This window comes from Vulpes vulpes, chromosome 11 (genome assembly GCF_048418805.1).
Source record: "Vulpes vulpes isolate BD-2025 chromosome 11, VulVul3, whole genome shotgun sequence".
NCBI classification, from domain to species: domain Eukaryota; kingdom Metazoa; phylum Chordata; class Mammalia; order Carnivora; family Canidae; genus Vulpes; species Vulpes vulpes.
In genome coordinates, this window is record NC_132790.1 from 1,680,779 (window position 1) to 1,702,128 (window position 21,350).

At 49.3% G+C, this 21,350-nt stretch overlaps 1 protein-coding gene across 1 annotated transcript in view; it reads left to right on the forward strand.

The window, feature by feature from the left end:
* Positions 1-5,994: 5,994 nt before the first annotated feature.
* LGR4 (leucine rich repeat containing G protein-coupled receptor 4) overlaps positions 5,995-21,350 on the forward strand; it is a 101,002-nt gene continuing 85,646 nt past the window's right edge. The window contains exon 1 of the mRNA XM_072725365.1: positions 5,995-6,548. Coding sequence (XP_072581466.1) covers positions 6,364-6,548 — 185 coding nt within the window. The 5' untranslated portion in view covers positions 5,995-6,363. The remainder of the gene's footprint in view (positions 6,549-21,350) is intronic.

Sequence of the window (21,350 nt, forward strand, 5' to 3'; positions counted from 1 at the left end):
CTCCCAGAGCAGTATTTTTGGCATCTTCCTAACGCCCAACACCACTGACCCAGTCTCCATTGCTTTCTTTGCTCCTTTCTCAGGTAATCTGGAAGATTACAGACAGTTGGTAGCTTGCCTGTGTTTTAAAAAGCGTGGTCTCTGCACCTAACTCTGGGAAAAGAACAAGGGGTGGTGGAAAGGGAGGTGGGCGGGGGTGGGGGTGACGGGCACTGAGGGGGGCACTTGGCGGGATGAGCACTGGGTGTTACGCTATATGTTGGCAAACTGAACTCCAATACGTAAAAATAAAAAATTAAAAAAATAAAAATAAAATTTTAATGAGCTTGCTTAAAAATAAAATGAATTTCGGATATTAAAAAAAAAAAAAAAAAAGCATGGTCTCTGACTTTTTGGTTTGTTTCAAAAAAGATTGTAAAGACATTTCAAAAGCCCGAGGATTGTTCAAGTTTTCATCGTGCTCGCCCCTCCTTAGTGTGAGGAGGGTCGTCGTAGCTGCCACCAGACAAAAAGAAAGGCCTTGGAATTACCCACGCAGGGCCTGGCAGTGTCCTCGTGGGCAGTCGTCGGCCTGCAAGGCGGGAGCAGGATGTGCAGAACGTCCTGTCTTCTCTCCCCACCCCCATAGCTTCTCCTGCCGCCTCCTTTTCCCGATTCCTTCCCAAGTCCGTTCCTGCAGACAAAGAAGAACGTTCCAGGCTATTTGGGGAGCCAGGTAAGACCTCGCCCAGGGCTGGTCCTCTCTGTGCGCTTTTCTGTGAGCTGCACACATTTTGCACGTAGTTCTTTGACGTGGCTGTCTCGTGCTACGGTCTTCCTCACGTGTGCAAAGTTTTATTGGGAATCCTGAGAGAGTAAAAAGGAACCCAAGTCAGTGACTGAACTTTATCAACACTTTGGCCCTAACAAATCCTCAGTGTGACCAGGTTATAATCTTTCTGGACTTCCTTTCTGATTTTTTTTTTTTTTTAACCTTTACTGTTGCGCGGGTCACAGTGCCTGGCTTCTGTGACGCGTTTCCCCTCCGTCTAGGTCGGGCCGGTACTTTATGCACTGGGGCCTTGGCAGCCACATGCGGTTCCGTCATTCAGAAGCTGTTCCCTTGAGTGTCACTCTCCTCTTGGGAGAGGTCAGGATGAGAAAATCAGGTTTGCATGAATTTAGGATTAGGCATGAATAGGCAAATATTTCTGATATTTACCTAAATGTGTGGAAATGTGGGGTCAATATGGGTCTTCAGAACTATTGAAAAGGGTCTCTGAGCCCCGCGATGTCCAACCAGGTCTGGAATCTAAGGACTCTTTGGTGACGTCTTGAAAAGGGCTGGTTTCCAGAAGCCTCGCTGCCTGTCCTCACATCCCAAGCGCTCTCAGTTCTGCACAAATAGCAGTAGACGAAGTGGGCCCAGAAGCCCAAATTTGGCCACAAGTGCAACTGAAGCGATTATTTTTAGTATGTCAACAATTTTGGGGCGCCTGGGTGGCTCAGCGGTTAAACATCTGCCTTGGGCCCAGGTTGTGACCCCGGGGGTCAAGTCCCACATCGGGCTCCCCGCAGGGAGCCTGCTTCTCCCCCTGCCTGGGTCTCTGCCTCTCTCTCTGTGTGTCTCTCATGAATGAATAAATAAAATCTTTAAAAAAAAAAAAAGTAAAAAAGTTTCACATTGTTATTTTTTGTGTTTCAAAGTGATTGTTGTTGTTTTAAATTATCCCTAAAAAATAGGTCGTATCCACAACAGGACCACTCTAGGGACAGTGAGTCACGGAAGAGAAGGACAAGTGGGTGAAAGTGCCTATTTAAGACCAGGATGGAAAGCCCGCAAGCCTCTGAGCCAGCGCGGGAGCTCCGCTAGCCCCAAATGCAAACGTGGAGGACTCACAGCATAACAGCAGCCCTTGAGGACTCCAATGTCAGCTATAAACCGGATTGCTGACGGGTGTGATAGTCTTTCTTTATTCCCTGGATCTCTCATGTTTTGAAATGTTTATGTACATGTACATGTCGATACCCATTTATACATATATGTATGCAAATCAATATGTCTTTAATAAACATGTTCAGCTTATAGCTTGGAGTGGCAGGTTTGGCACTCATGCTTTTATAGAGTCAACAGCCATTTTTCATGTGATTGCCTCAGGTCAAAAATTTTGGGGGTGCCTTTTGGATGCAAAATAAGATAAACCTGAGTGCCCAGGACTCTTTGTGGACCATTCATTCCAGAAAGGGGAGCATTTTTTTTTTTTTGCCTTGCAATGGGCTCTTCTGAGCTCATTCTGCAATATAAGCTTCAGTGTGAGCTCACCACAGAGCCCAGAAATTTGCAAGTGCTTGATCTTAACTTGTAGGAAAAGATGATCACCTTTGAGGTGTGTCGTCCCTGTGAATTTCACATAATCCTGCAAGTAGTTTTCCAAAATAATCAGACTTCGATAGGCACTTAGCACCTATAAAACAGGGCTGGGAAACTATGGCCCATGAGCCAGAACTAGTCCAACATCTATTTTTGCCCAAAAAGTCTTATAGGAACACAGCCAGATCTATTTGTTTATATATCATTTACGGCTGCTTTTATGCTACACTGGCAGAGTTGAATAGTTGTGACAGAGACCATATGGCTGGCAAAGCCCAAAGTATTAACTATCTGGCCCTAAAAATGAAAACAAATATGAACAACCCGATAGAAAACAAACAGGCAAAGGAAATGAATAGGCGATGCAAATGCACAGGAGAGTGCCCTGGAATGTCCAATAACTAGATGAAAAGATGGAGCTGTAATCAGAGAAATTAAACTTTAAACTACACCGAGATTGCATTTCATATGCATCAGATTTGCGAACATTTAGGTCGCGCAACATCAGCTGTTGGTAGGGCATAGAGAAATGGGAATTTTTATTCTCCGCCGTGGGAAGCACAAGTAAGTGCATTCACTTTTGAAAGCAATTTCACAATATCCAATAATGGTGAGTGCACACAATTCACTCCTAGACACACACGCACGCACACATACACGTGGAGCAAGGAAAGGCACGTTAGAGAAGCTGTCACATGCGTGAACAAGGGGACTTGTACACGAATATTCATGGTAGCATTGTTAGAAAAAGTAGAAACGAGTTTAATATTAATAATAGAATGGATACATACGGGGTGCATCCTTAAAATGGATGCTATGTAATGATGATGAGTTAACGACGATGAGATATTTCATGAACACGTATTTCATAAAGCCACCAGGTTGAGTTGACTTGGGAAGTCAACAAACATTGGAGAGAGGTACAAAGGGAGCTTCGCGTACGTTTGTGGCATTTTTGTATCTTAAGCTGATGGCTGTGAACTCAGATTTTTGTTTTTCCTATAAGTTGAAAATAAGTCATAAAAATGAAATTCTGTATGTTTGAGGCCTTTAATCATTACGGCATAGAGGGGAGAGCTCCCAAGACCTCCCGGTTTTTATTTCCACAGCAGCCCGTGGCCCAGCAGCCAGAGCCTCTTGCAGACACTTATGCAGCCTGGTGAAGAGGTGAGTGGGACCAAAGTCTGGCTTGTCCACTAGTCTGTCACCTTGTTGTGCCCGTTGCCCAAGAGCCCCTAGGTGAGCATCACTCAAAAAGGGGGCCTTGCCCCTGCCCACGCGTGCCCTGTGGAGTGTGCAGAAGCTCTGCAGCTAGGCCACACGTGCTCTCGCTTAGCCTGTGGGGCTACGCACGCCCTCACCCATGGCAGGGAGGACGGGGGAAGGGGAGCCAGTCTGGAAACAGAGTCTCCGCTGCCTGTTTGCTTGCTAACACATGTTGGCTCATCCTCGTATCTTTCTAGGTCCTTACGGTTCCAGAGCTGATCATTTTTCTCTAGTTATCTGGGATAGGCTCTAAAAAATTAATTTGTTTTGCTCTCTTAGGACATCTTATCCAAAAAGTGAAGATTAATTGGCCAATTTATCTTCAATGGTAAAGCACATATAGGAACTGTAAGAGATACTAACGTGCTAACAGCAAGGCCATTGCTGTGGATATTTTGTCTTCTTGGACAAGCTGCAAATTGGAACCCTCCTTTCTTACCTTCTTCACCTGATAGACAATAGGAACTCATCCCTCAGTACAATCTACATCTCTCTTTTCTCCAAAATCTGAATCTCTCCTTTCACCCAAGTTGCCAGCCCTAACATCTTATTCCTCGGAAGCAAAGGACAAATGTGGCTTATGGACTACCCATATCACTTTCACGCGATGTGCATCAAAATGCTGATTTCTGGGCTCCCCTGAAGCCTATTACATCACTTTGCATTTTTAACCAAGCTTTGCATGTGACTCTTACGCTTCTGGAAGTCTAAAAACCACTACTTTAGAAGAGAGAAAAGTTATTTGGGGCAAAAAAAAAATCACTCTAATGTATAATTCTCATTTTAGAGCAGCATAGGAAAGTGGTATCTCGGCAGGAGGAATTCTGTCCTCTTTCATTGTTGTTATAAAGGAGCGGTCTTAAAAGAATCAAAGAAACCAAATTTACAATGTTTTCTCACTTCACTTTCTCATGGCAGTTGCTAGAAAATAATAGAAGCGATTTAGGTGATGGGTGCCCACTTAGGGAAGGCTCCGAGGGCACAAGACAAGGAGCTGGTGACCGGGGTGGTCCTGTGATGATCCTGGGCAGAGCACAGTACTTGAGGGCTTCAGATTTCTCATCTACGAAACCAGGGGCTTGTCCATATATCTGTAAGGTCTCTTTCAGACACACAATTAGAGGAAACATGTCATTCTTAAAAACTGTAAGTCCAAGCACGTTTGCATCTATCCACTCTCTAGCGTATAAGTCACTTTACTGTATGTTAGTCATGGACCCAACGGGGCATTGTTTTTTTGAAGATAAACTCTCAGATGCAAAGATGATGGCAGTGTTCCGTTGTAAACTTCTTAGGTCTGTTTCAATGTATTTCCATTTTCTTCAATTTTACCTAGGTGACCTGAGTGGTGAACTTCACGGGAGCCACATCTTCAACCCCACCTGCCTTGAAGCATTCAGGAAAACCATCCTCGACGTAGATAATAAAGCAACCCAAAAGGCGCAGTGGAAAGGAAGAGAGACAGTACTGGGTGCAAATGATGACTTCCAGGGGGTGTCACAGGAGGGAGGGACGCTGACCATTGCCCGCCCCAAACTTGCTGCTGGCTTCTCAGTGTTTTCTCATTTGCAAAAAGCGTTTGGGAGCATCAGCCCCGTGGCCTCTTAGGGGATCCCTGCGTTTGAGGGTTTTAAAGTCCCCGAGAAGGACCCAAACCTCGTGTCCTGGGTGGTTCACTGCTTGTAAGGCTTGGCCCCCCGGTGCCTCTCCACTGAGGTCCGCGCATCTCGGGGACGCGAGGGGCCTGCAGGGCCGGGGCTGCGCTGCTTCGCCGGGGTGCGGGGCCGAGCCTCAGCCCGCGCGCAGGTCCCGAGGTCGAGGCTGGCCCCGTCCTCCTCCAGACCTGCCTCCGCTTTGCACAGCTCGCAGGGGCCGCGCGGGTCGCGGGTGCAGGGGCTGCTGCGGTGCCCCGGGCGGGCCGGGTCGGAGCTCCCCGCCCCCCCCCTGCACCGCCCGGGCGGGCCTCGCGGAGGAGCGTCCCGGGGACCCGCTGTCACTCACGCGCGGGGACACGCCCCGGCCCTGCCCGCCCCTGAGCGCGGCGCCCGCCGGCCAATGGCGCTCCGCGGCCCGGGCGCTCGGCACCGACCTGGCTGATTTGCATAACCCGGGGCCGGGGCCCGCGGCGCGCAGCCTGCACCGAGCGGGGCGCCAGGCGGGGCGGGGCGGGGCGGGGCGGGGCGGCGGCGAGCCCGGGTCTGCGCGGGGGGCGGCGGCCGGGGCGGGCCGGGGCGGGCCGGGGCGGGGCGGGATGGCTGCGGGCTGCGCCGCGCGGCGCTGAGGGGCCCGGGGGCCGGGCCGGGGCGGGAGCCATGGCCGAGCGCGGCGCCCGCGGCTGCGCACGGCCGGGCCGGCTGGCCTGAGCCGCGGGAGGAGCGGGGCTGCGTCTGCGCTTCCATGGGGCGGCGGGGGGGGCCGCACGCCCGAGCGCCGCGTCCCTGCGCTGCTGCCGCGGGCCGCTGAGCCCGCCGAGCCCGCCGACCGCACGCCCGCCCCGGCCCGAGCCCGGGCTGCAGCCGCCGCCGGAGCCGCAGTGCCCGCCGCGCCCGGGCTGCACCCGGAGCCGCAGCCGCACCCGGAGCCGGAGCCGGAGCCGGAGCCGGAGCCAGAGCCGGAGCCGGAGCCCGAGCTGCACCCGGAGCCGGAGCCGGAGCCCGAGCCCGAGCTGCACCCGGAGCCGGAGCCAGAGCCGGAGCCGGAGCCGCAGCCCGAGCCGCCCCGGAGCCCGCCCGCCGCCCGCCGCCGCGATGCCGGGCCCGCTGGGGCTGCTGTGCCTCCTCGCCCTGGGGCTGCGCGGCGCGGCCGAGCCCAGCGGAGCGGCCCCCCCCCTGTGCGCGGCGCCCTGCAGCTGCGACGGCGACCGGCGGGTGGACTGCTCGGGGAGGGGGCTGGCGGCCGTGCCCGAGGGCCTGAGCGCCTTCACCCAAGCGCTGTGAGTGCGGGCGGCGCGGGGCGCGGGGCGCGGGGCGCGGGGGGCCGGGCTGCAGGGACGGGGGTGCCGGGGCCGGGCCGGGCCGGGGCGGGAGGGCTCGGGCTGCGGGTCCCGGAGGCGGCCCCTCCCCCGAGCGCCCGGGCTCGGGCCACCCGCGTGGGGCTGCTGCGCGGCGTCCCCCCCCCCCCCCCCCCGGGAGCTCCCTCGGGCCGGGGCGCGGGGCCTCCACCGCGGGAGGGCGGCGGGGCCGGGCCTGGAGGCGGCCGTGGGGGCCCAGACCCCGCTCCTGGTTCAGAACCGCGAGGGCCCGAGCAGGTGGGGGCGGCCTCGGCCGGAGCCGCCCGGGGGGAAGCAGCGCCTGGGCGGCCGCGGGCGGGCAGGTGCGGGCCGGGCCGGGCGCGGTGGCCAGCGGAGCCCTCGCAGCGGGAGCGGAGGCTTCCGAGGGGTCCTGGGTGCAGGGAGCAGCCGGCCGCCGGGTCCTTGCCCTGCAGCCCGGGCCTTGCTGCGCCTCCCGGTGGCTGCGCGGAGGCCCCTGCGGCCCCTGCGGCCCGACCCGGCCTCGGCCTCACCGCCCGCCCCCCCCCCCCCCTTTATTTTTCCTGCCTCCAGTGTCACTTACGGGCTTCAAGTCCTTCCCCTCCCCTAGAGTGGAACTTAACTTTTTACCAAAGAAAATCGCTTTTGCAGTAAAGAGCGACTTGCCCCCCAAAAAGGTACATTGTAAGTGGGCAGGTGGGACTGGGAGCGGGGAAGCGAGGCCCGAGGCCTGGGTAGGGGGCAGGGGGCTGTTCCTTCCTGTCTCCCGAAGCTTGAGGAATTCATGCAGGAAAGAGGCGCCGCTGCCTGACGTCCCTCAAGCCTCTCTAGTCCTAGAAAAGCATGTTTTTACCGTGGTGACCAGGAGGAGAGACCTTGTCTAGCCGATTCCTCGGGTTTTGATGAGGAGACTTGTCCAGGGATTAAAAGGGCTTTTACACCCATCCCTAACACCACGAAGAAGTGATCACACGTTGATGAGCGCGCTCCTGTCTGCAGAGCATCTTTAGGACTCACCAGGGGTAGCACAGGGCCTCGGTGCCCACTGGGCGCCCAACAGAACTCAGTGTTCGAGGCTTGGGAAACCCGTGGCTGGCGCCCTCCAGGCTAGAGTGCCCGTGGCGGGGAGCAGGTGTGCTCTCCGTGACCTGCAGCTGCAGCGAGCGGACATCCCCACGACCCTTACTTCATCTCAGCACTCTTCATTTCATTCTCAAAAGCCTATATTATGGGACTGCCCCACCTAAAGGGCGTTTCAAGGGCAGTGGGTTTGCATTTTGAGAAAGCAGCTAGTTTGCTGAATCTCCAAAGCCGAGATGAGGCCGGGCAGGGGCCGTGGGTGTGCACCCTCCCATTGCTTTGGGATCACCTGGGATCTTGTTCCAAGTACTTCTGACCTGCTGCCCCATTATAGCTTTAAGTGAGCCACAGTGACACACCAAGGGGCTAGACCCATGGTCCCGGACTTTTGTTGGCCGATTCCTAATTTCCGGAGCCTGCGCACCCGTGCCTGTTACCCGGAAAACTACAGACGCAGATACACGTCAAAACAGATGAGGCTGATGAATCAAAGTTCTTTTATTTGCTTCTCTTGGCTCAGTGGTAGATGGGGTTTCTTCGGCTCCCCTGGGGATGTCTGCATCCCACCTTGGAGACCCTGGGACCGGGCAAGAGCACAGATTTGCTTTTGCTCAGCTTGGGGCCACGGTCCACGGGGCCTGGTACACAGGGGGCCCTTGAAAACGCTGCAGCGAGTAGAGAATAACTGGAGGCCACACGGAAGGCAGACTCGGGGCTTGGAATTCAGACGCCATTCCCACACAGGATTGCCAAATCCAGCATTCTCAGCATTTAGTCTTTTGTCCAGATTTGAGAAAGCCCCAGAGAGAGGATACTGCTGCTCCTCCTGTAGGCTCGTTTAAACTTGTTCAGTCCAACAGTGTCTGTTTCCTGCTGAAAGCTGCTTTATCCGAGTCTGGGGGCAGAGTCAGACGTAATCCCCAGCATTGTTGACGGGATCCCCGTGTTCACACTGGTGGCTGCACCTGTACTGATTATTTATATTTTGCAAGAGCAGTTCTCAGTCCTGTGTCACAATACGCTGGCTTGTCACAGTCCACCCTGGGGTGTTTTAAGGGAAGTGATCTCACTGGTATTAAAATTCCAAAGTTTATTTTATCAAAGAGATTCAAGGTTATTCCTATAGTAATGGAAACAGGTCACTCTTGGTCACCTGCGCGCCCAGAGTCTTGAGAGAAAGAGATGAAGGCCCAGTGGCGGGGGAGGCCGGGGGAGAGGATTGTGCACGTGTGGCCCCTGGTGTGTGTGTTGCTGCCTCGCCGTGGGGTGCCGTGGATCCGGAGCAGCACAGGTCTCCACACCCTGGAGCATGTCTCATGACCGGTTTTACAATTATTACAGCCTGTGCCTGTGGCTTCATGGAGACCATGGTGGGTCTGAGCCGTGGTCATGGTCCTTACCAACCACGAAGTAATTTTGTGGCCTCGGGCAAGTTATTGTCCCTTTTATTTGGGGGGTGGGGGTGGGGAGAGGAGCGTTAACGATTTTCTCGTCTGAAAAATGAAGTAATTGGATTCACAAGATTATATCTAAGGCCGCCTGCCTGTAGCTTCCAGAAGTTCTATGATTTTTATGATTCTTAATAATTTTAGGATGGCAAGGTGACGATCATGTTATGATCCTCTCGTCAAAGATCCCAGGAGCACAGAATTTCGTTCTGGGTGAGGTTGCACAAGCCTCTTCATTACCACTCACTTGGAGGAGGAGTTCTTTGTGTTTAGAAGTGTGTGTTAGGAAATTTGCCATGGAGACTTGTTGCAGAATGCATGACTAGCTAAGGCGCTTCCTAGGGTAGAAAGCCCCGCTTGTTTCCTGTGGGTATGGCTTAACGCTCGGAAAAGAAAATCATTCTGTTTCAGTAATTTGGACACTGTACAGAAAGTTACTCAACGTCCTCGCTTCCATGTAATTAGTCATGATCTCTCCCACCTTCACCGCGCGTGGGTCCCGTGCACTGGGGCCGGTGGCCGAGCTCTCTGTAAAGAACTGAGGGTCGGGATCCCTGGGTGGCGCAGCGGTTTGGCGCCTGCCTTTGGCCCAGGGCACGATCCTGGAGACCCGGGATCGAATCCCACGTTGGGCTCCCGGTGCATGGGGCCTGCTTCTCCCTCTGCCTATGTCTCTGCCTCTCTCTCTCTCTCTGTGTGACTATCATAAATAAATAAAAGTTAAAAAAAAAAAAAAAAGAACTGAGGGTCACCCGAGAGGCTCCGAGGTCTTTTTGTAAAAACGATCTCTTCTGTTTTCTTCCTTTGGAAGCAGCATCTCAGATTCTTCCTCAAGATGTATTTTTTTCACTACCCCAGACACGTTTTTCTTCCCTTCATAGTATCATTTGCCAGCATTTTCCTCTGCTTCCTTCACCCTCTGCTGTATTCTCTGGCCGGTCAGTCATCAGTGGCTAAGGGTCTGCACCAGTTTTTGAGGGTACGATTTTGACATCTCTTGATTTCTGAATTAGAATCTTCAAGTTTCAATGTCAGTGTGTAGTTTGTCTTTCTAGAGATCATTAATATCACAGACAAGTGCATTTTGTGCTAAGTTAGGCCAATATTTGAATATCTTTATATTTATTTATTTATTTATTATTTATTTATTTATTTATTTAAAGGATTTTATTTACTTATTCATGAGAGACCCAGAGAGAGAGAGAGAGAGAGAACGAGGCAGAGACACAGGCAGAGGGAGAAGCAGGCTCCATGCAGGGAGCCCAACGTGGGACTCGATCCTGGGACTCCAGGATCACGCCCTGGGCCAAAGGCGGCGCCAAACCGCCGAGCCACCCAGGCGTCCCGTATCTTTACGTTTAGATCCTTTATTCTGCAAGCCAGCTGAACTACTGGCTGGGTTCTCTTTAAATACAAAGGAAAGAGCGTTCTGCTGGGACTTGGAGAGCTGATTTCCTGACCTGTCAATAAATCACACAAGTGACCTTGAGTAGGTGACATGCTTAACCCCTCGGGGCCTGGGTTTCTTCACCTGTACCACAAGGAAGTAAACAACTCTAACTGCCAAGAGTTTCCTTTCTCTTGAATTAGATTTTTTTTTTTCTTATACATTTCTTGCATCCTCTCGGTTGCTTAAGGGAAGCATAGTCTGAATTATGGAATGTGTCACCCACCCAGGAGACTTCTCCGGCCGTCCAGCTCTACTGGAATATTTCCATTGAATGGGGAGCTCACTGCCTCACAAGGCAGCAGTGTGCCGGGTGTGATCTGAACAAAACCCGGGACTTGAACCCATAAATCTCTTATTCGAGGCTCCTTAAGATTTCGCAATAACCGCTAATGTTTTATGATTTCCAATCGAATTAAATGCTAGTGACAGTTACGGTATCACAAGCATTTAGTGTCCAGGCCCTTGGCTCTTACCATTAGAATTGTAAGGTAACGTTTGACAGCTTAATCTCTTAGGGAAGATCAAAGTTTTGTACTGGTAGGTGGATCCAGGCAAGTTTAGGCATTTTCTTGGCCTCTTTTAGTTTCTCTCTCAAATTCTTATTTTAGTCATCTTTAAAATAGTGAAAGTACCAACAGCTACAAGTTTGGATTTTGGTTTCTGGTCTCCCTGTTTGTGCCTGTCCTTTCATTCCCACTTTTTCTTATCAATAAATGATGGATATTGGGTTGGATGATGGCAAATGTCTCTCACTGCTTTGAGTTTCTCTGAACCTGTGTAAACGGTTAAGCAGGTAGGGCTCTAGAATGAATCCTTTGGTGATTTATTGAAATTTTTTCCTAAGACTGGCTGTCACTGTTTCTCTATAAAAAATATACAAATTTCCATAAAAGTGCACTATTTGTTGGTGTATTGGGTTAAAAGTTAAACCCTGCCAGATGTGCCTTTCACTCTAAAAAATGTGACTATTATAACCCAGTGTTCTTGATAAGACAGCTTTGCTCTTTTAATTTTCTAAGCTAGATCTCAAGGTTTTGGCTTTAGGAAGGTGTTAGCTCGCCCTAACTGTCTCGGGCAGCTTCAGGGTTTTGGCAATGCCAGCAGCTTTTCTTGTGTATGAAAGACTATGGATGACTTTTTCCTTTCCCTCCCTAGCTTTGTTAAGTGAACTGTAGTTTTCTTTTCAGAGCTTCATTTTTAAGTTCTGCCGGAGAAAAAAAGGAAAATACTAGGGCATTTAGCAAATCAGTACTCTTACAGGAAGAAGGGCCGATTTATCTGCCTTTCTGGGCGTTCCTTTTGTGTTGAATTCTTGATGGTCAAACTGAAGGCCACGTAGCACCTTTATGGTCTGAAATTGGGTGAGTTCCAAAATGAGTTTAGAAATCAGCCTTAGCAAGAGACAGATCATGATTTTATAGTTCATAGACATTTAATAACCTCAATTTCTGAAGACTTTAGCAAGGTAGTACTCAAATACCCCTTTTAAATGGCAAGACGTAATTATGTAGTAGCCTATGCTGGATTCACTCCCTCCACAGATACTTGTTCCTTTTTTTTTTTTTTTTAATTTATTTATTTATTAGATCGAGAGAGAGCTGGGTGAGGGGTAGAGAGAGACGCAGACTCCCTCCCCGTGTGGGGCTCTCTGTCCCAGGACCCCAGGATCATGACCTGAGCCAAAGGTACCTGCCACCCAGGTGTGTGGCCCCAACCAAGTATTTGTTCTTAAACACTGCGTATGGCTGGCATTGTTTTTTTTAGCAAGGTTCTTAAAGTGTCGCGAGGTGTGTTGTGTCATGTACAAGCAGTTAAAACTCTGAATGTTTGGCTTGGTTGTTTACACTCTCTAAAGCTTGTTTTGATACCATTATATATTTTAATTGCCGAACACGGTAGCCAGGTCCTCTGGCTCTGCACTAAGCCGGCAGCAAGGTTTGGCATTGGGCATCTTTTTTTTGAGATGCAAGTGGTCGAGGTTCAGGACTGCCCTTCCAACAGTCCAGGTCCAAGAAGCGAACATCTTTGAAAAATGTATTTTTCTGGTTTTCCCAGCTTTTCTGTACTGAAAGGCCATACAGGGAAAGCATTGAATCCCACCCACCCCCACCCCCGCCCCGTGGCAACATGTTGGCCCATAAGAATATAAGAATAGCCTTGTATGGAAATATAAACCATAGATATTTTGGGAGGCAGCTGGGCCATTTAGATCCCAGGCTGGTCTGATGTCTGTACGAGTGAGAAACGTGTGTGTGTGTGTGTGTGGCGGGGGGGAGGCATATCTAATATATTTCAAGTTATTTAATGATGCTTTATCCTTTATATTTAATTTGTATTTGAGTATTAGAAATCAAGAGAAATAAAAGGTTATATAAGCCCCTTTAGCTAGTTTTTTCTTTTCCTCTATTTTTACAATGGAATGTAGCCTTTTTTTTTTTCTTTTAACAGTCTTACATATAAACATAAAGTTGACCGTTGAAAGAATGGAAATCTTAGTGTACGCTGACAACAAAATATTTTTGATGCTTGAATCAGATTTCAGAGCCTCACACAGAAAATTCAGGAATTAAATTTTCCCCAGTCCTGTACATTTTTAAGGTTTTATTTGGGGAAATTTTCCCTCCTAAGAAGAGGGACATAAATCTGGCTGGGGGATGGTACCTTTATCTTGGAGCTGTACTAGGCAGGGCCAAGGAATGAGCCCAGTTTGCTTGGGTCCCACTTCCCCATACCCCCTCAGGCTGTGAAGTTCCTATCAGTCGTTCCTAGTGTGAGCTGCAGGCGGTGACTTAGTACATGTGGGTGACATCAAAGCCTCCCTGAACTTGATTACAACTGCTTTCCTAGGGAGATAGGTGGATGTGCCAATTCTCACTTTCATCATGGTTCTTGTTATTTTTAAAGATTTACTTTTTATTTGTGAGAGAGAGAGAGAGAGAGAGAGAGCTCAAGCACAGGGTGGGGGCTGGGGGTGTGTGGAGCACAGAGAAGGGAAGAGAGAGAGAGAATGAATGTCAAGGAGAGATTCACAAGCTGAGCAGAGTACCCGATGGGGGGCTGGATCTCACAACCCTGTGACCCCGAGATCATGACCGGAGCCAAAATCAAGAGTTCGGAGCTTAACCGACTGAGTCACTCAGGTGCCCCATGATTCTCATTTTAAAGGTGCAGGCTAGGGCGTATGCTTCCAAGTGGGCTATCTTTACTCTGAAACTCTAGGGATTGGGCTGTGTTGTTGATTGACTTCTGGGTTTTCCCCATTTTCCTAAGAGAAAATGTCAAGAGGGCCTTGGAGAAACCATGTGGGTTATCCAAGAAGGGCTTGGCAGACAGGATTTGCCCAGGAGAGAGGAGCCCGGTGGCCACCGCTCTGTTCCTAGAGCGTCACCCTGCTTGTGTGGGAGCCATCCCGGAAGACTGCTTCTCTGTGGGGGAATTCTCCGGAAAAGATCACGTGCTCTTCTTGAGTAATTTATACCGGAGGATCTCTGTTCTGAAGTCGGCCAACTCTTGGGGGACCAGGCTGGTCCAGTTAGCCAACAGTGCGACCCTTGACCTCAGGGTGGGGAGTTCAAGCCCCATGTTGGGCATAGAGTTTGCTTAAAAAAATAAAAAAATGAAGCCTGCCAAGCCTTTTTGGAGTTGGAGGGAGAGAGAACTATGTTGACTGACCTTTAAGTTTCTTGATGTTCTTGAGGACTGTTCACACGTTCTGGTGTTTTCGGCACTTGATTCACATAGTCTTTGCATTTTCCAAAGTGATAATTGCCCTTTGATCCTCTGCAGGTTCTCCTTTCTTCACATAAATGGAAGCATACACAGAATTCTTACAAAATATGATCAAAATGAAGAGAATGGGGCCCCTGGGTGGCTCAGTAGACTGGGCGTCTGCCTTCGGCCCGGGTCATGATCCAGCCCCACATCAGGCTCCCTGCTCAGTGGGGAGCCTGCTTCTCCCTCTGTCTCTCCTCCTTGCTTGTGCTCACCCGCTTTCTCAAATAAATACAACTTAAGAAAAAAAATTAAGGGACTATCAAGTAAATTTAATCCACTTCAGATACCTTAGTATCATGTTTTCAGAACTAGACATTGTGTTTTTGCTGATATTTAGCAGTTTCTCATGATCTCAGTTTTTATCCTTTCTGTGCTGCTTCTACTAGTTCATCTCATTTGATTAGTTTTTTTTTTTTTTTTTTAAATCTTAACATTTTTCCTATCCTTGTAACAAAGAAAGATTTTCTTGTTGGCCTTCTGTTCTTTTCAAGGTCACTTTCAGTCCATGGTCATGTAATCCAGCTTTTTCTGTCGCTATTCTCGAGTCTTTTTTATTTTTTATAGGCCTATCTTTAGGAGCAGGCCTTCCAAAATGGTCTTGTTTTTGAGAGTCTGGCCCAAAGACTCAAGACCCCCTGAGTTCCCAAATCAGGGTGGGCACCACACTGTAATGTAAGCACTTTGAACATTGACTTTTCCATCTGCAAAAAGAGGTGCCTTTACTTTGCCCCTGAGGGTCACACCTAGGAAACCGCAGCATGACCCGTTTGACTGACAGCAAGGACCCAACTGGTGGTCATTTCTTTCGGGAGTGATCAAGCAGTTGTGTGTGTGTGTGTGAAGCCTGTTTCTCTGGTTCCTGGAATGTATGCCAGGTCCAAAGCCTGTTGTCGACTTGACAAGTGAGCCCTTGTGCTAATAGCAAACAGTCTACTTAGCTGGCAGATTTCTTTCATTCAGAAACCCATGAAAGAGTAGTATATACACTTTCACCAAAATACCTTCTCGGAGGAGGGGCTATTCCCCTTTTACCAGGAAACCCCGGGGGTGGGGGGGGCAGTTACAGTTTCTGCAGAGGAGGGAGCTCAGGGGAAATTGTGTTTGCTCTCTGCATCTTGCATCTCTGCGGTTGGCCGTGTCTTCGTGAGGCGGCTGGTCAAGGGCAAGGGTGCTGCCCTGGCAGGGCACACAGCGGATCTGCCCAGAGCAAACAGGCGTGCGACCTTAGGCAGCGGCAGGGTGATCTTTAAGAATGTCTTATTTTGTTTGGGGATGGAGAGGCGCAGAGGGAGATGGGGAGAGAATCCCAAGCAGACTCCATGCTGAGCCTGATGAGGGGCTCGATCTCAGGACCCAGAGATCGCCGCCTGAGCCAAAGCCAAGGGTCGGGTGCTCGACCGGTGGATCCACCCAGGCTCCCCGTCAGTGTGATCTTAAGGTACGAATTCTCTCCTTCCAGCCTTTGGAACAGTGGGGATTCTCATTAAGCCTCATGCCGACGACTGCCTGCCCTACTTTCTCGAAGCCTTCCCCATGGTGGGGATGTAAGATTGACTCTCGCGATTGACAGTTTAGGCGCGTTCTTGTTTCTTCATATCACTTCATTTCTAGAAATATTCAGATTATGAGAGAACTTTTTAAATACTTTTAAAATGATGTTTTAGGACAGCCCCGGTGGCTCAGTGGTTTAGCGCCGCGTTCAGCCCAGGGCCTGATCCTGAAGACCCGGGATCGAGTCCCACATCGGGCTCCCTGCATGGAGCCTGCTTCTCCCTCTGCCTGTGTCTCTGCCTCTCTCTCTCTGTTGAGAGAGAATAAATAAATAAAGTTTAAAAAAGAAGATATTTTATTGGATATTTGGATACCTCTGTCTTTTTTTTTTTTTGCATTTGATATTAATGCTCAAGTTTTGTGGATAATTTGGGAACTGAAGTCCATTCTTTAAGATCTTCTGTATTTTTAAGAAGTTACGCAGCATTCTTGCTAATAAGCACAGTCAGATCGTTCTCAGGAACTTTAAGAACTTTCCTGGGCTTTGACCGAGACCTGATTTGAGAACAAACGATAAAGCCCCAACGGCGGCTCCAGCGGGTAGCAGCGCTCACAGCCGCTTTAGATGGGCCGAGTGTCTCCAATACAGTTGTGCATTTTCTACCCTGGGTCTCTCTTTCTTTAAAAAAAAAAAAAATGTTTGAGATGTTTTTCCCATTACCATCTTGACATCTGCCTGGTTACACATGAATAGCTTGACCCAGGCCCGCCGCGGGGAGACTGCCGTGGCCTTGCTTTCAATAGCCGTGTCACTGACAAAGAAAACATATGGAATATTTCATTCCTGTCCTTCGCGAACAGTCTGGGGCCGTGAGGGCGTGCAGCAGAAGGCTTCGTGCTTCCCGGCAGCCTGGCACGTCGTGTGCTCCCCGCGGGATGTGCTGCCAGCGGCCGACTGTGCTTTCCCTGTTGCATCCTAGAAAGGCGAACCTTGTGTTTCGGATGGATCCGTTTCTAACACCAGCGTGAATGAAGTTCGTGTGGCCTGGTTCCGTGGTGGGTTTCCGACTCGATCACGGATTTCCCCGGGGGAGCTTGCGTGGCCGCGTGTGAGTGCGAGTGCAAGTGCAGGACGTGTGGATGCTGTGTCCGCGAGGGATGCGCACGCTGGGCGCGCGGGCTCGGTCCCCAGTGGAGCGGCCCCAGGACCGTGTGCCTCTGCGTGTGCCTTCTTGTCAGCTCCAGCCCAGCGGAGCATTTTCTAGTAGCCACGCTCGGCGGCCCCCGGGGCTTCTGCGGCCTAGGACTGGCCTTCCCCCGGGCACTCTGTCCGGGGTTGGCGGCTCTGCCTTGTGGCATCTGGGTCCAGGCCGCGGAGGCCTGGTGTGGGCCCGCAGGTGTGGCAGGAGAGGCCGAGAACGTGAAAAACGGGGGTGAATCCACTGTTGTCTTTTTCAGGTCTTCTGTGTTAAAGGAGTTTGCCCTTGGCACCACCCTGGCCCAGGTGGCATTCCGGAAGGAGAAAAAACTAAAGCCTGTGACGTCTCAGGATGGGAAGATGCATGACTTTGGTGGAGATAATGGCATATATATCGTCAGGGTCCTTTCCAGCCAAGTTACCCCAGCCTGAAATTCTAGTTTCATTGTTTCTCAGACATGTGGGCTGGTTTTGACAGGAGTTGATTTACCGAAAAGGAAATGAGCTCCTGTATTATCCCAGATAGAGCCAAAGACTGAAATGTCAACGTACATCTTATCTAGAAGGTATTTCTCATGGTTCTTGGTGTCATTACTGAACATTAGCTGTAAAAACAATGTGCTAAGAGCCATCATTGCCTTTCACATTTTCTTATTAAGTGTAATTCCTTTAGTTCTTGATCATCGTAGTCTTGATTTATCTTTACATTTTATTTGTCTCTTGGAAGGTTACATTTTCAAAACCTTAGGTTTCATGGCTCTTTGCAAGTGAGTCTTTTTGAGGTCCTCCCTTTTCTTTTAGTGCCTTCCTGTTTTTATCATAAAAAATTAGTTTGATCTTCGGTGTTTCATCTTCTTTCTTTGACTATTTAACTCACTTTTCATAACTTTGAATTCATAGGAAAAGTCTCCCAAATCTCTCAATTTTAAAATGCACTCTCCTCTTTTTTTTTTTTTTTTTTTTTAAGATTTTATTTATTTATTCATGAGAGACACACACACACACACACACACAGAGAGGCAGAGACACAGGCAGAGGGAGAAGCAGGCTCCCTGCAGGGAGCCTGATGTGGGACTTGATCCCAGGACCCCGGGGTCACACCCTGGGGCGAAGGCAGATGCTCACCCGCTGAGCCACCCAAGGGCCCCAGTATATACCCTTTTTTAGTGTACAGCTCTGCTAATATTGAAGCACACAAAGTAACGTAAGCACTCTCACAGTCAAGATCTGGAACATTTCCATTCCTCCTCTCCATCCATGTCCTTGGTCATCCTCCCCTCGCCTAGCCCTTGGCAGCTGGTGAACTGTTTTCTACCTTGGGTCTCTTACATTGTTTTGCATTTATCAGAATGTCCTATAGATTGAGTGAAACAGGATGTAGTCTTGTGTGTCTGGCTTCCTTTCCTTACCATGGTGCTTTTAAGATTGCACCGTGTGGGACATATGCTATTATGTAATAATAGTCCTTTTCATCGCTGAGCAGCATTCCATGATATAGCCGTGCCACAATTTATTTGTCCATTCCCCAGTTGAGAAACACTTGCTTTGTTTTCTAGTTTTTGGCAATTATTATTTTTAAAAATATTTAATTAATTAATTAATTTATTCATGAGAGACATAGGCAGAGGGAGAAGCAGGCTCCATGCAGGAAGCCCGACGTGGGACTCGATCCCAGGACCCCGGGGTCACACCCTGAGCCAAAGGCAGATGCTCAACCACTGAGCCACCCGGGTGTCCCTAGTTTTGGGCAATTATAAATAAAGCCAATATTAATATTCACATAGAGACTTCGTGTGAACATAGGTTTTTGTTTCACTTTTGTAAATACCTAGGAGTGAGATCCTGGGTCAGAGGGTAAGTGTATGTTAATAAAATGTTGGCCTAGGTGTTGACATCTTAGAGCTGGAGCAAGGTTTGATATTACTAATTACTTATAGTTTCAACCTGTTGTTAGTGTGATATGTATGAAATAATAGCAAAAGGTGTTAAAAACCGAATTTGTTTAAATGCCTGTACGTTTTAAAGGAGTCGGATTATTATTGTAATTTTTTAAAGTAAGCTCTACTCCCGACGTGGGGCTTGAGCTCAAAACTCCGAGACCAGGCACCGGCCTAGCCGGCCAGGTGCCCTGGAGGAGAATCCTTGGCTCCCTTCTTGGTATCTGACAGCTGCTGTGCTTCCCCCGGTGGAGGCCTTGCGGAGAAATGCCCCCGACGTGGAGCGTGGAGCGCTGTGCTCATGGTGACGAAAGTTTGCATTTTTTAGCATGTCCATGTTTGGAAAAGTCTGGCTCAAAAAATGGGAGTTTGGTGAGGAATTGCTGGGCTTCCTTGTGTACCGGGTGTGTTCCACGTGTGAACTCTAATTTCCGGGGTGATCATTCCAGGCCCCTGGCGTGGATCCCGCCTGAGAGCTGCGTGTAGGGAGATGTGAAAGGGCTCAGTGACGTGCTCCAGCGTCCCACAGCTCGTGGGTGGGAGTTTGTGGAGCTCAGGTGTTGGCTTTTTGTTTGTGCCTCCTGCAGTTTGCTTGGCTAGTTGACAAGTTTACTAGGAGAGGGGAAGGTGAAAAGAGAAGCGAAATGGGGCGAAGCTACAGGTTTTCACAGGGGGAAGGATCGGATCGGAACGGAAGGGAAAGCATCCAGCAAAAGCACCCACGTGTGTATGGATAGTGGGAGACGGAGTTGATTTAGGAGAAGCTTACAAAAAATACTATTTACTGCATAAAATTACCTTTTACTCAGGGCAGAAATTTTTTTTTTTTTTTGAAAAGTACATCTCCATCTCTTTGCTTTTTGTACTTCTTCGCTTAAAAGCTTTCGCATTTTCTCTGTTGATGGTGTTTTTCTATGTCAGCAAAATAAATAGCAGTTGTGTGCATTTTGGCTTACCTTTTCTTTCTTCTGTGGCGTCCGCTTACATGGTCTATGAGGATCCATTAGCATGCTCACTTTTCTGCTTCTTAAAGCACAAATTTCTGAATATGCTGCTTTGAACCAAAACCCTGGAGTAAATGAAAAAGTGAAGTGTGCACTATGATGGTTTCCATATAGTGCTCCCCTGCACTCACTGGAATTTCCTGCCTCTCCTGTTGAAGATGTTTTTATAGGGAAGTCAGCATAAAAGTGAATCACCCATGAGCCTTTTTCCCCCCGAGGCATTTCATTTAGTCAACTTGGTATTAATTTAGTTGGTACTCTTTAGTTGACTTGAGCACTGTGTTTGTTGATTGTGTGAGCTGATGTTTATTAAGCTGTTAATATTTTACAGACTGGAATGGGCTCCTATTTGGATCTCTGTGCCCTTTTCTTTACCAGCGGGGCTGCTCATGATGGACTCTGTGGCCACAGTTTTGACTTTGAATGGGGTGACAGCCAGCCCCACGCTGGACAGTTATTTGGCGACCCTAAAGGTTTTCTCTTGGAAGCATTTTTTCCCTTTTTCATTCAATTCACAGTGTGGTCTTGGTCTTCCTTATGGTCTGTCTTTCCGTTCAGATAAACCGTCATTGTCATCTTGTTATTAACTTCGATGCTAATAATAATAAATGCTATTGAGTTACCAAGTATTCTATGGGAAGTGCTTTACGTGCTGTTTAATGCTTTTAAGAAATGTTTTTATTTTTGTTGTTATTGATATTCTTAATGGCCCTCTAAAGCACACACTGTTGCTCGCTCCATTTTAGAGATGAAGAAGCTGCAGGAGAGAGGGCACACAGGTCACCAACAGGGTTTTGTAGATGAGGTGTTGGATCTCAGTTTTTCAGAGCGGGATTATGTGGTCGAGGGGTTGTATGCTAGTGTTCTTTGGTGTTCTTTCTGGATGTAGGCATCCATCCGGCTTGTGTGTCAAGGATATCATGAACTGCCCATTTTACAGATGAGGAATTAGGTCTGGAGAAGTTAGGTCTGTTTTGTTCTCAGCCTGAAGTGTTCTCCGCCCCTGGGAATATAGACGTGCACCTTCCAAATCTTACGGGTCATCGGTACAGAGGTGCTAACGCGCTTCTGTGTGTGATGGGCCACTCAGCAAAGAGGTGAGGTCTTTCCTTTGATTTAGGAAACAAAAAGTCCATCTCTTCCCCAATCCCAGGACATACATTTACATGTTTATAGGCTCCATACCTATTTATTATTTGCTAAACCTTTCAGTTACGTAAATCGTCACACCAAATGCTTGCATATGTTTTTCAGGCTCTCCCTCCCTCCTTAGTCTACTTCTTTTAAGACTAATCGAGAACAGGAGCCCCTGGGTGGCTCAGTTGGTTAAGCATCTGCCTTTGGCTCAGGTCATGATCCTGGGGTCCTGGGACAAAGAGCCGGG